Source organism: Zootermopsis nevadensis, unplaced genomic scaffold, assembly GCF_977971745.1.
Source record: "Zootermopsis nevadensis isolate Lab colony 2312 unplaced genomic scaffold, Znev_1.0 Znev_ptg000008l, whole genome shotgun sequence".
Classification (NCBI taxonomy): domain Eukaryota; kingdom Metazoa; phylum Arthropoda; class Insecta; order Blattodea; family Termopsidae; genus Zootermopsis; species Zootermopsis nevadensis.
Window position 1 is genome coordinate 3,055,079 of NW_028259140.1, and position 15,152 is coordinate 3,070,230.

General features: G+C 39.6%; 2 protein-coding genes across 4 annotated transcripts in view; one reads left to right on the forward strand and one right to left on the reverse strand.

Annotated features, from left to right (window-relative positions):
• LOC110838089 (neuroendocrine convertase 1) overlaps positions 1-15,152 on the reverse strand; it is a 156,321-nt gene that overhangs the window by 128,653 nt on the left and 12,516 nt on the right. The gene's annotated exons all lie outside the window — the stretch shown is intronic.
• LOC110838093 (peroxidasin homolog) overlaps positions 1-15,152 on the forward strand; it is a 77,164-nt gene that overhangs the window by 58,692 nt on the left and 3,320 nt on the right. For both annotated transcript variants that reach the window (XM_022080954.2, XM_022080953.2), the window contains exons 3-6: positions 4,422-4,632; positions 5,870-5,941; positions 9,994-10,139; positions 14,130-14,286. In XM_022080954.2, coding sequence (XP_021936646.2) covers positions 4,422-4,632; positions 5,870-5,941; positions 9,994-10,139; positions 14,130-14,286 — 586 coding nt within the window. The remainder of the gene's footprint in view (positions 1-4,421; positions 4,633-5,869; positions 5,942-9,993; positions 10,140-14,129; positions 14,287-15,152) is intronic.

Sequence of the window (15,152 nt, forward strand, 5' to 3'; positions counted from 1 at the left end):
TTGCATCCTATTGGAAAAGTAAGTGGGCTATTATTATAGCCTGTATATTGCTTAATACATTTCATCACATTTATCGGTAAAATCGTAATACAACACTTAATTGCATCAGTCCTTTAGTTATGCCATTTTTAAGCACGCACCGGTGTGAAATTATTTAACAGAAATCTAGCTAAGTGTTATGTAATTTAACAATCATTTTAAAACATTACGACAAAACGGAATACTATCTCTATCGGGTTGAACTTTAGCCTTGAAGATGGAGGTAGTATGTTCTTCCGAAACGTTGGTATTTACCTACACGTCCTCGTGGCGTTAACCCAGAATACCGTCTTATCTTTTGTTTACAACAATTGCGTGTTCATCGTAATTGATTGATGTTTTATAGCATTTTAACATCATTGGTAGGAAGTGATATAGACTTATCAGTACAGCCTTACATGGAATATCTATTTTAAGAGCTGGCAAGTATTACCGAATCCTTTGTTTTGGGTACTAAAACAAGGCTATTTATTGCAAGTGGGAGCTTTGAGCTATTTCCACTTTACAGAAGCCATAACAAAACAGAACGCCGCACAACACCTGCCATCTAGAAATTCGAACGTGACACGTAAGAAAAAAAGAAACACGTGGAATAATTTCGTCTTAAGAATGTTTCAGAACGGGGCTTTCCCGCTTGTCAGCTGTTGTCTTCCTGTCATACGTACTAGACTGGAATATTGAGCCTGATGAATGTGCCACAGCGACACTTGTCGATGTAACGTATTCAATTTCCCGCCCACCGGTCCCATCTCAGCAGCATCCCTATCTCTCGTCTGCGTGGTCCATAAGGAACACTAACGAGAGAGGCAGAGAAGTTTGCGTGCTGAGCGTCAGATGAGATTTCCAATAAGCGAGCATCTCCCGTTGCAGCAAGATGAGTCTGGCGTTGAATTAGTTCAGACCAATGAGCTCTGTATTCCACTTATATTCTTTGCACATGCTTTGTACAGAACAGCCGACCTGACGTCGTATAAAGAGTCCCGTCTTATACAAACCATCTGGTCAGCTGTTTTCCGTCCAAATGATCATTGAACATGACTGTCTCATTTTTTTTCGTTATACTTACCTTCTCGCAGATAACTGTTTTGTGTAGAACGTTTTCAAAGAAAAGAAACGATTTTGAAGATAAAATTTTTCTTAACATAGAAATTAAATGGAGGAAAATATGTATCCGAGGAATAAGGTAAAAAGAACAAGGCTTCAAAAGCACGTTTAAAAATCCATATTCTGACATTCGTAAGTATAAATTTCATTTCCAAAAATCACTTTTACTGCCTAACATCAGTTTTTTCATGCAGTGTTCATTCAACAGTCAAAATTTAAGTAATGAAACTACGTTCTGTATAAATTTCTGCGTTTACAATATTTATTATGGTTCCAGGATATTCAGCTCTTAATTTTCATTAGATCACATTGACTAAGAATATTGAAATAACGTTGATTACCTATTATACGAACTCTGTGTCTGTTTTCGAAACAGACGACATTGTATAATTTTTCCGGATTTTCAAGAGGTTCGTATTTTATATTTATAACGTTTGGGGGGGAACAAGGGTTAGACGTTCCACTAAGAAAACACAACGCGACTCTTAAGTTCAATTGGCTAATGATGACTGCCTTCTGGGTTGTAGCGCCGTGCAGTCTGGTGGAATTTTATCAACATTTTCAGAGTTCCCTGCTGCCTCCATCATCAGGGCAATGATGGAGGCAGCATGGACCTCTGAAATGTTGGTAAACTTCTACCAGACTACACGGCGCTACAACCCAGAAGACAGCCATCTTCGGACTCAACGTCATCAGAACGAGGAATGTCTTTTTAATCTGAGAGTCATATGTAACTGATACATAAATTCTCTGGGCAGATTGTGAGGCTAACGTATGCTTTCACATTGATACAGACAGTAAACTGTATACCGTACGACAAAGGGTTACATGAAGTGGAAAGACGGAATATTTGTAACTCAAACACGGTTTTTTTACGTAATAATTATGTTGCGGGAGGGGCTTCAAAGAAGAGAATAAACCTCAGTCAGCATAGCCAGTCTGCGAGCTGAGGTTTGAACACGGGACCTGCCTAATACGAAGCCGGATTGCTAATCACTGCCGAATACTTCCAACTTATGGTTGTTACTGTCTGAACAATGTTTGTACTGTGTATCCCATAACTCACGGGCAGCGCTAAGTGTGGATGGAACAGATTTATGGGTTGTATTTTCCATCACAGGGCCGTGTGACATCGAGAAGAAATACGAATGCAAGGACCGGAAATTGGTGTTTATTTCTGTGTTAGAGTGTCTGCAGCAAAGATGATGGTGCTCTTGATGGGGAAGCAGATACGCATTCATGGTCGCCTTGTGTTTAATGGCTCAGCCACAACAAAATACTGTTTGTTTTGGTTTTATGCCAGGCTGCTGTTACTGTAACTGCGTCCACGCATTGATTTAATGTGTGAATCTATCTTCTGAATACAAAATTCTGTACTTCAACTGGAACAACAGATACAAACATCTCTCATTATGTTTCGACGAGTATTTGGGTTGTACATATTAACCCTTTAAAACTCTGTGGTAACTGTATGTACCACCTGCTTCTTAAATCGAATTACCTTAAATGTCGCTCCTACCAAGTCATTAAATTCAGTGATAATCTCCATGTCATTCGACTCTGTAATCTGTGTACGAAATATCGTCGTTAAATAAGTTACAGATTATAATTTAAGCCCGTATGTGAGAAAGAAAATTATTCTTCCCTAAATTTGTCCGTGCCAGTCTTCTGAGTTGTAACGTCGCGTGGACTCTTAAGTAGTTACCAACGTTTCGGAGAAACGTATTGCCTCCATCATCAGAGCTGAAGATGCAGTATGTTCCTTCAATACGTTGATGTCTTCCTACAAACCCACACGGATTGCAACCCAGGAGACAAAAACATTGACATCTTCACCGCCGTAGGAACCCAAATCTCATATTCTCTGGAACATGTAGGTAATAAAAGTTTCGGAAGACGTTATCTTATCTTCAGGTTTATTCCTCCAAAAAGGAAACTGATCGTGTTACTTGTACACGTTAGAAGTATTTTCCGAAGATATTGGAAAGTTTGGCAATACTATGAACGTGTCTGATATTTGAGCTCGATTCAGAGGCCAATGTCCGTCTCTCCTACTCCCAGATCACGCACCTCAAGGCACAGGGACGATGCTTATGTTTTCCAGTCAGGTGCACAGATAAAACCATAATGCACCACATTCTTTATCTGTCTGTCTACTTCCACAGGTGGCGAATCTGTGCCCTTTATTCTCCTTTCCTATTCCAAGACACATCTTCACAGCATAGACTTACTGTAGTGTACGTATGTGTGGTCCATTCTTCTAGTTTCAAAGGCCATAACCCCTTATTTTCACAAACGTTTGTACTCCTCCATGTTGATTTAAAAGCTACACTGAATTTTATATGCAGCGTATAATTTTTGTATTAAATACAAGTCAAGGTACTATCCCGGCATTTTCCTGGAGGGACTGAGGAAGAACGTGTCGGCTTATATTAAGGAACTAGTACGTTGGGGTTTGAGGTTATCACGGCGGTAAATATATCGTTATTGTTTTTCTGAGTTGTGACATCGTGTGGACTTGTAGATAAATATCAACGTTTTAGAGATAAACATGCATTTCCATCTTCAGGGATGAAATGAAGATGGAGACAGCGTTTATCCGAAACGTTTACATCTGCGTACAAGTCACAGCTCAGAAAAAGAAATCGAACTAGCCAAATATTTGGTTGAAGAAACTGAGAACTATCTACATGAAGCAGAATTATCCTTGAGAAGCTAACAGTTCCACAGTTAATCAGGGAATTCACCGCCTTTTACGTAACCCTAAGGTTCATTTGCATGTTCAAAAGACAATGTCATCGGTTTGTTTCCTGTCCGGTTTATATCCTCCTTCAGAAGTTCCACATTATCATCTATGCCTAGATCTCTTTAGAATACTATTAATTGGCCAGTAGGACGACGGCTTCCCTGCATTTCGTAATCCCCACGTCTGCAAACTTTAGCGGTTTATCATCACAAAGGGAGACCCACAGATCTGTTCCAAACATAGGAACCTTCTGAGGTCATCCTCCCGTGTGTTCCTCGGTTGTTGAATATCTCCGCCCCTATAAATCACAGTTTTTCGGGATGTTTAATTGGATTCATTCGTGTAAAAGATGCTGATTTTTTTTCCGGTCTGAAGTCTCCTCTCACATCTTGTATATTTGCAGCTCATTTCGAATGGTCAGATTATTGATTTGGTCCTGCAACTTCTTTTAAAAAAATTCATCTCAGCCGTTTCAGCTATTCTTTTGTCTGTTCTCTCTGATTGTCACGTGCTATTCATGAATTCTTCGCAGGTGTCGTGGATACGATCACGTGACCTGCACATCCTGACGTCAGGCACTCTGACCTACACATCGGATTCTAGGTTTGAAGTGCTACACGTCCCGGGATCAGAAGTATGGACCCTGCGCATCATGAGTGCGCAGCCTCGTGATCAAGGTCGTTACGAATGTCAGGTGAACACCGATCCAAAAATCAACTTCGCAGTCCGACTCACCGTCAAAGGTCAGAACTAGTTACATTTCGTTTTAACAGTTGCCATGTTAATGCTGTTTTGTAGGATTTTGGACCTTATGGGATAATGTTTATGACTGTGTGCTAGTTACTTTAAATTTTCCCGTCAATCTTGACGGGCAATTTGCTAGTCCATCACATCGTCTGACCGTCCTGACGTTTGAGTCCCGAAACCTACAGATTTCAATTACGTCACATATAGAGCGATCTATACCAAAGTTGGCTAGTCAAAACATGCTGCCTCCATCTTTTGAGTTGAAGCAAGAAATGTCAAGATGATGAGTCTTTGAAGTTAGAAGAGGGAATGGGCCAGAGAGCACAGGAAGATTGCCCAATCAGAACACTGGAAGCGGGACGAGGGATGGACAGCCCAGAATATGGCAGTGGTATGTTCCTCTGAAACGTTTGAAGACACACCAGAAGGAAACACAGAGTAACAATCCCGAGGCCCATAATATTAATTCACACTTCCTTGAAGACCGTAAATTCCAAACTAAATTAGAACTTAATAATGGAGGCAGCAAGGACTTCTGAAACGTCGGTCCATTTCTTCCATACTACACGGAGCAACATCCCAGAAGACAATCTGGATCGGAACTCAATAAAGAATAGCATCACCAGGTCATGATATGTTTGTTGTATGCAAATGTTCGATCACCTGTCATAACCATGAAGTCATCCGTCAGCTATAAAACAAACCCGGAGCAGAGGTTGGTAAAATGAGTCATCTGTCAGTGGGTTAAGGTTTGAAACGTTTGCTTCTCCGGGCGACACGCGCCCCCTTCTTTTAATAGAAAGGCTCAGATATAATAGAAACATTATACTGCGTTCCAGCGTTCTTGGCCGCTGAACTTTGTAAATTGGAACCTTGGAGCGAGTCACTGACCAGAAGTTTGCTGAAAGGGATGGCAGCAGGCAGCGTACAGTACACTCCAAATAAAATATCACCACGTTATGTAACACAGGAAAGTCGATTTGACTCCAATACACATCACTAGAATATTAACACTGCAGAGATTATTAAATAATTGTATCTTCTTCACAACTCTCCGGCCCTCTTCCAAGTCTTCCAGTCTTCACAGACCATCGCTTTATGACAAATCACTCTTTTCGTCACTACCGCTGCAGCTGTCCACTCCATTATTTTCATTCATACATATATAGACCAGGCGTGTCCTGCTTTGACATCACCAGTTTCGCTGAAAGTGCATTTCTTTCGTTGTTTCAGAGACGGATATGAGAGATTCCCCGTGGGAGGTGTCACCCACAGACTCTGGCTCAGAACATGTGTCGGCAGCAGGTTGGTACTCGTCGTTATACAGAGTGATCGAAAAGTTACGCAAAGTTCTCCTCGGACATGCTTTATTTATTTAAAAAATACATTACATTGAAATCAGAAAAAAACAATATTATATTAATCAAGTCCTGGAAATGTTCACCGCGTTCAGTAATTCATATCTTTATCGTATGAACAGTAAATGAGATGCTACTTAAATCGAGTATTATCGCATATTTTATTTTATCGTAATACGCATGAACAAATTTTATCCTTAAAATTCAACCAGGAATTAATTAGTACAGATTCTTCAAGTTATTTTTAACTATAGGTGACGAAATGTGGACTGGGTTTCTTACTAATTCTTTTAAAAAACAAGACCTAACCAAATCAGTGGGGCTGAATCCTTCTTGAGAAGCTTATAGTCACTAATAGCGCCACTTTTTATGGAATGCAAAAGCTTATTACCGTACACATAACAAACAATTTTTACAAATGAAGCGTTAATTATGTTTTGCTATAGTATCGTAAAATTATACACATTAGCATATAGTATCTGTAGAAGTTTCATAGTGACTACGTTTTCATGGCCTTTAAATTAAGTACTCTTTTTGTTAAAATAAACTTTAAAATGTTTCTCGTCTTTTATTTCCGGAATTCTCAAATGTTATACGTCGAACTTGCGTCTTTGGAACAACCGCAAGTGTGTTTTATCTGCTTAGGTTAGGTTTAAGATTGGCACTATCATATAACAAGACACTCAATTTGGTGGCTGTGGTAATATCGATACCTCGGTCACAAACGTCGAAGCTGCAGGACTCCTCTCATACCACCCACTAAAATCTAACAGCCAGGTTATGCCATTTATGCTTTGATATTCTCTTAGTTAAGTGAAGTTTAATAAGAACCTTCACAATGCATGCCACAGTGAGCCTTGGAATGTGCTCCTACTGGTTCAATGATTGTATTCGTCGGACGAACTAACATCAAAGCATCACGCGAGCTGGGACTTTAATAATTCAAGTTTATTAGAAGTCAAGCTGTACAGCACAGACTCATTACGTAAGGCCACATTGGCCACCACACCTATTGTAAGTCTGATAAAGCGTGTCCCACAAACCCAGGGATCTAGGAGAATTAGGTTATTTGACAAAATACAGAAAAATATAAAGAGAGATAAGTTGTTGCAAATCACGTGTTTCCAATCTCAAATGTTGAATTTTTTTACTTACGACCAGCCGTTACGACGCTCCACTCTTTAAATTACTGTTAATAAAAGGTTAGGATTATGTTGCCATGGCAGCGAAAGGAGAATGGGTTTCCAGAGTAAATGAAGCAATAGCGAAGGGGACACAGGTACTCCAAGAAACAAGAAGTGAATGAAGCTAGGAGAATAGCAACGAGTATCAAATTGTACCTCTATTTCCAAATAGGGCATATATCTTATATGGAAAGAATTCATGCAGTGAAGATGCTATGAAGTGATTGTCATTTGTAAAGTTACAAAATATATCAATTAAAATTTAGACAAATTTTCCCCACCCATGTGAAGGCCCCCGGAACAGCCGTCTCTTTCTAAATGACCTTAGTAGGCTGCTCTAGAACAGTGGTATTCAACCTGGGGTACGCGTACCCACGGTGGTACGTGAAATTTAAAAAAATATATTATTTTATGATAAACACTGAATAATCAGTAATGTAATTTATTTTAGATGTAGATTATATACTATGTATAACTTGAATTATAAACCAACAACTTTGGGGGTACAAAGTTGAAGAAAAATTATATCTGGGGATACGCGAACAAAAAAGGTTGGATACCTCTGGTCTAGAAGAATCACTTTGAATATACCAGAACATTTGAAGCTTCATTTAAAATTTCTAAATCTCTCCTTATGAAGAAACAATTGAGACACAGGCAAAAATACTTCATTTTAACCGTGAAGACAGAGACAGCATGTTCGTATAAAGTTTAGGATGTAGCATGTTTTTTTCTTCAGTTTTCCGACAAGCGCACACATGTAAATTGAATTGAAACACGTTTCCACTTAATTTAATTGAAATATAATCACCGGTATGCGAGTAGCGATTTATTTGAAATTTAAAATGTATTGACATTGGAATATTTGTAACCTCAAATCTCTATAGTTCGAGAACTGAGTAAAACCACATAAAAGAATGAAGAAGGTAGCGAACTTAACAGGAATGTTCTAGGTAATTTGTGTGAAAAGACCATACTGTTTGCGTTGAAATAAAATTTATCCAGAATTTCGGTAACAGATCATCTACTGTGTGTGAAAGTCCATCCAACTTTTCGTTTGGTATGTGTATAAACGTCATGAACAGTTTAATCAATATTGGATGTCAGTACTTTTACATGTCGCACAAGGAATTTATAGTAGGAGCCCATGATCGGTAAAACGTTTTGATGGAATGCCAATCCCTGAACGTCATGGCATTGGAAGAATGTATTAACACTGACGGGCCAAGAATTCTCTTCATACACTCATAATTCATGCCAAAAACTATTCGTAATGTCCTAACGTGACATTATTTCCGTCTATAATGTGAATCGTCATACGCTGAAATTTCATAACATCTTTCAGCATACGATAATAGACCCAGATAACTTTAATCTGCTGTGGAACATTGGTTCACTGAAACTGGGCCAATATACATAGACACTGATTCCGAAATACTACTGATTCCATAATAGTCACCTTCCAAAGTAACTATCACGCACTGGCATAGTCATCTAACACTTCCTCACTAGCATCTAACAGAGCTTGTGTCATTTTATATTTATAAATTTACACAGCGAATCAAATCAGTTACTAAATGTTAAAGCAGGTGGTACATATTCTTCCCACAGGCCTTGAAAGATTAACATTTACGACTATTATGAATATTAATTTCTTTACAATAATACAGAGTGAAATTAACAGAGGCTTAGAAACTGAACGTCATTAGGTTTCGAGTTTATATTAAGGCCCAGATACTGGCGTTAACCGGGGCATTACTGTGGTTAATATTACAGTTTTCCTACATTGCGCAGTATAAATTTTCTTTCCATATAAAATGCCATGGGACATCCTTACAGCTGTTCGATGTGGCTCAGATTTTTGAGAGGTTCCCTGTCTGTAGGCTTACATAAGAAACGTTCTTATTTCTCACATAAATGATGCCTTTGAAAGGTAACAACTTCTTTAGCATTTACGTACTTTCTTCATTAAAACTAATTAATACCACCGTTCACAAAATAAAAACATTCAGTCGTGTTGAAATTTACTTCCATCCTCTGATTTAATTTTCAAGTTTCCGAACGAGTAAGTATAGTCTTCAGCATGTTATGAATATCAGTATATTTTAATGAAAAAAACGTATTTTTTTAAAAAAAAAATCCCTTTCCCATTTGATGACAGGCCTTTCAAACGTGAGCGTTCACAAAGTGTATTGTTTACTGTGTACCACACGAGGTAGGCTAAATTTAATGAAATGGTAATGAACCTTGTTTTGCTGTGGGGTATGAATGCATCACATATAAGGAGCACATATGTCGCCATAGATTAGTTTGCTGATGTTGCCATGAAGCTGAAGTTCTCTCATCAAATTAATGGTTTATAACTTAACTACATACATGTTAAAACTGGAAATAAAGTATGCGTATAGACAGAAGTACCTATCAGATTACGATTTCATAGTTTTTTTTCCACAAAATAAAAAGAAAAAAAAAATATGTCGAATGGACAAACATTAACATTTAATTCGGCAGTGAAAAGAGCGATGTCCTGGATTTTCTGTTCAAATATTCATCTCATATTCTGAAAAGATGTCTGTATCTAATTACAAGCTTCCACGACATCAACGTTCTTAATTATAGTTTATGAGTGAGATATCAGGTTATCACGGCGACGAATTTAAATATATCTTCTAGGAATTCCTTCATGTTGTTTGGTGGAAGATTACCCAGAGGCAGTAAGCACCTCTTAAATGCCTAAAACAGCCATCTTCGTACTTATGATTGGAGAGGAAGACGAGACTGATGGAATTTCATGACTGTGTTTTGTTTACTGCAGCAAGCATTATGGGACCGCGGGAGCAGTATGTCCACCAGGGGAGTACGGTCACCTTTACGTGCGTGGTATCTGCACCCTATTCTCTGGGTACTAGACCTCCACGCGTCGTAGACTGGTTCCACTCTGGCCGCCTCGTCTCAATACAGGTACTGCGGTTGCATTGTACGTGCTCAACATTTTCGTGCTTTATGAGACGTAATTGATTTCATAATCCAGATCTCAGAACAGTGATGCACTTGTTTCAGACCAACGTCTGCATAGCTTAAACCGATTGCCCAGCTCCTCGCTTTCCTTCACTGTGCATTGCTCCATTTTTCTTTATCTGTTCCGTTTCTTCTCACCGTTTTCTTTCTTATTTATTTATTTATTTACACGTTCTATTTATATTTTATATGCGTTAATCCATGATTTATCGTTTTATCTCTCGTTTTGTATCTCCTTTGTCTCTTTTCTCAATTGTGTTTGAAAGGCCCCACGTGCGAATTTCTTGATTAGTACATGTGCATGATTGATCACCATGTGTACGAAATATTGTAATAATTTCATGACCTGCAGTAATATTTATGAATGAGTTAGGATGTCGTGCGCATAGTAACGTATGATTTAACCGTAAGCGCACCACTGACTCTGGCGGCAGGGTCGGACGCTCTTCCCGCCAAGCCGACCCTGTCCGCAGCGCAAAATTTCGCTTTACAGCTGCTGTATCTATAAACTCCCTGTATCATAATAATCGCTTAGCTAGGCGAAAGAAACCGGGGGAAACCTCAGACAGAATAACTCGTCACCCCGACCAAGATACGGAATAGGGTCCTTCGAAATGTTAGTGGGTCGTTCAATCTGTCCAGTCCAAAAGAGACAGCAGTGACGTGGATTCCCTGACAACGAACCGCACCGAAGCTTTTGAATAGTGAACGAGGTCGTGTTTGCACAAAATCTCGATTGTGAGCACCTTCTGTTCTAATCTTGGCTCAGGGAGCCCACTCACCAAGAGCGTTTTGTTGATCGTTTGGCCCAGTTCAGGCCTACTTTAAGCTTCGTATGCGCTTCAAATACCGTAAGCCACAACTAGATAGCTCACGGAACACCAAGGTTCATCACCGAACTAACCAAAGCCCTCCACCGGACTTTGTCCAGGGCCAACAAAATCCAGTCTCCTTCGACTCCTATCTCCCATAGATCCCGCCTGAGATTATCCTCCCATCTACGTCTAGGTCTCCCCAGCGGTCTCTTCCCCTCAGGCTTCCCAAATAGTGGATCCAACCAACCAGATGGCTTACCGAACCCGAATGTTCATCACCGAATTAACCAAAGCCCTCCACCGGACCCTGTCCTGGGCCAACAAAATCCAGTCTCCTTCGACTCCTATCTCCCATAGATCCCGCCTGAGATTATCCTCCCATCTACGTCTATGTCTCCCCAGCGGTCTCTTCCACTCAGGTTACCCAACCAATACCCGGTGAACACGTCCTATCCATGCGTGCTACATGTACCACCAATATTTCTTCTCGACTTAATTACCCTGACAATACTGGGGAGGAGTACAGATTTTCAAGCTCGTCATTATGCAGTTTTCTCCATGATATGAACTGAGCATTTACCATAATGCGGAAATAATGAATACATAGAAAGTTTGATCAAGAAACTTTAAAAAAAATATCAAGGTACGAGATTCAGGTGTCGACGCAGCATAAGAAACAAATGACATATACGCATAATGTAACAATTCCGAGGAATTCGACCACCTTTAACCTCATTGTATGAAACTAGTTACTTGTCTGTCAATGTAGTCTAGTGGATGGACACTGATTTCTTTCAAGTCGTTACCTTTCATTGTACGTCTCACGTACACTCCGTTCTTAAGACGTCTGTCATATTCTTGTCTTTCTGCGTGCTATGAAGTGTGAAGTGGTATTTGGCATACCGTCATGTTTGCTATGGCGTTCACGTAAAACAAACACTGACAAAAAACAACAACAACTGCGATCAGGGTTTGCATTACTCCGGACCGAGATTTGAAACCGGAACTTCCCGATTCTGAAGCAGACTTTCTAGCACAACATGAGAGAAAGTAATGGTAAAAGTAAGGTTTGTCCCACTATACGCTATGTAAGCGCTTGGGGGGAGAGGAGGTATAGCTCCTACTCATTCTCAACCTCGTCATTAGATGGGGTGAGTGGTCAGCATCACGCCCCGACCGGCTTTACCCCCGGGAAAGGACCCCGGTACCCATTGTAGAGGAGGCTGGGTGGGCCCCAGAGCCGGTCTGGACGCAGAAGCTAGAGGAAAAATCCTCTGCCTCCGTCGGGGATCGAACCCCGTAGCTAGTCACTATACTGACTGAGCTATCCCGGCTCATAATGGTAAAAGTACAGTGCCAAATATTCAGAAAGACTACACAAGGTGAGAATAATAATGGCGCAGGAGAATTAAAACTTACGTGACATTATCAGTAAATTTAAAATATGGTTTCAGTTATCCGCATAACAGAAATGCAATGGTTACATCCGAACTAAACTGACACTTCAGATATTAATACACGTGTATAAAAGTGTTTAATTTGTGAAATTAATTAACGTAATGTAGAATAGTATATAGGACAAAGCCTCTTTTAAAAGTGAGAACATATTTAATATACAAAGTCATTTCAGGAACTCGGCGATAAAAGTATAAATTAAAACGCATTCGGGCATTGATGAAATAATTAAAACATTCCTTTTAATTTCAAGAACAAAAATTAATTACAGAATTTTATTGTGTTTTTTGTTAAGCTATGCTGTGTAACAATAATAGTGAAGTACAAATGTACACAGTGATATTATGATTACGTCTTAGAGTTTATTGTTCGGATTATTTATTTTTCCTCCACGGAGCGCATTTATTTCTGCTGAAAAGTTGAGATAAAGGAATTCTTAAAATTACTTGATAGTATGGGACCATGTCTGCAGGGGTAATGCTGGTTAAAATAAACTTCATAAATTGTGATACATTACCTCCTCGTATGAACATGTTCTGTATGCATATATGGAGGAAAACAATTATTTAGAATTCAGTTTTCTCGAAATGAAAAAAAAAATATCCTGATTTTAGAAACTTCAAAAACAGATGTATCGAAAATAATTGTTCCCGAAAATTCTGGCGGAACAGTAAATAATCTCATTACTTTTTACATATAAACTTATGTCATTCATAAGTCAGTCTGGGTGCAGTAATTGTAAGAAAATTATTACCATTATACGATTTCGATTTCCCGATATTTAATTAAAAATTCACGCAGTCTCCAAGGAGTAGGCCATAAGACGTCCCAATATTTCCACTGGCCTTCTGTATCGTTTATGACTTAAAGCAGTCAGTTCAGCAGAATGCACTTTTAAATATATAAAATATAACTGCAATTTATCCTCTTTGAATTCATAATTAATAATTTTTGGTGAAGAATGCTTTACGAACGTCTTATCACGTAATTTTCCGCAGACTCCTGCTATTTCGCCGTGCGATATCCACATATATGATAACCTTATATGGGATGTTGTGTTCTCTCATTCATTGCCAAATTAGCATATTCTTCGAACACATGTAGACTACAGGTGGGTGATAGTGTTATATCGTGCCTTATACCGTGTAAGTCTAGGGAATGGGTCGTTTTATGTACTGATAAAGTGTAGGCCATAAGAGGCCAACACCTGCTGTTGAACCGGCTGTAAGTTTATAGTGACTTTAACTAAGCATGCTCGCTTTCAGGGACCTTTGCATCACTGAACGTTAAAAACACGATAAAAACAAAACTTCAGGATTTCATTTCTCATCAAAATATTTTTTTAATTCATATTTTCCATTCTGAGTAAAAATTACGCCAACAGTTATTACTCTAAATCTACAGGTACAGAGGCTTAATCCTATTTACGAGGAGCCTAGGTGTTGAAATCAGACGAGAAATATGTTCCGACTGTCACAATTTTGCATTTACAAATAAATAGTTAATTTATACAGGGAGTTTCCTACGCAACGCAGCCGTAAAGCAAACATTTGTGTTTCGGGATTGGAGCAGTGTCCGAAGTGCCCGTCCGAGTCCGCGTTCGTAAAAAGGAAAACTCCCTGTATAACTTACTTATAATTCTGTTGTTGTTTTTGTTTTACAGGCAGACAGAGGAGGAATCAGCATTGATACGGAAAAGACGGACTTCCAGACAACGAGCAAGCTGACGGTGGCAGGAGTATTGCACGTGGACGCCGGAAACTACACGTGCATACCATCAGATACGCGACCGGCGACCGTGGCCCTCATCGTACTAGAAGGTAACCAATTGCTTATTCAGCTCTGAAGAAATTTTGTTGTACTTGGAAACAGAATCTCAGTCAGAAACCCGAAAGGAAGGACCACTTGAAAAACAGGCATAAGAGGGGCAGATAATATTAAAAAGGATTTTATATGATATGAATATGTTTAGATTGGATTAAACTGGGTAACAGTAATGAACTTTCGCGTTCCACAGAAAGCTGGGAATATACAGATCGGCTTAGTGACTGTCAGGTTCTCAATAACTACAGTTTAACAGTCTCCTTCGTGTTAGTATCATAAGTTCGTATTCTAAAACAAGACTTCTGGTAAATACGAGGCTCGTCCACAAAGTAAGTTTCCCTGGGGCCGTTTACAGAAACAAAACACAATTTCATGGAAATATTTATTGCAACAGATACAGCAAGTGTCCAGCTATTTTTCAACATATTCGCCACCGGAATTGAGACATTTGTCATACCGTGGGACCAACTTTTTAATACCTGCGTCGTAGAAGTCTGCCGCCTGGGATTGGAACCACTGTGTGACAACCATCTCCGCCTCTCTGTCATTCTCAAAACGCTGACGCTGACCGGACAGGAATTTCTTAAGGTGTAGGAAAAGATGGAAATCACTGGGAGCGAGGTCCGGGCTGTAGGGTGAATGATTAAACACCTACCAGCTGAACTCCTGCAGGAGACTTGCTGTCCGTCGAGCCGTGTGCGGCCTAGCGTTATCATTGACCGCACTTCACAGTCGGCGGGAGCTGGAATAAGAACCTCCATCTTCAACAGCTGCAACGATGCTACTGTGAGAACGCGGGAAGTGCCGTTAGTGCATGCGCCATGCTACGTCATTGCTCTATCACGTACGCACAGTCGCTTTG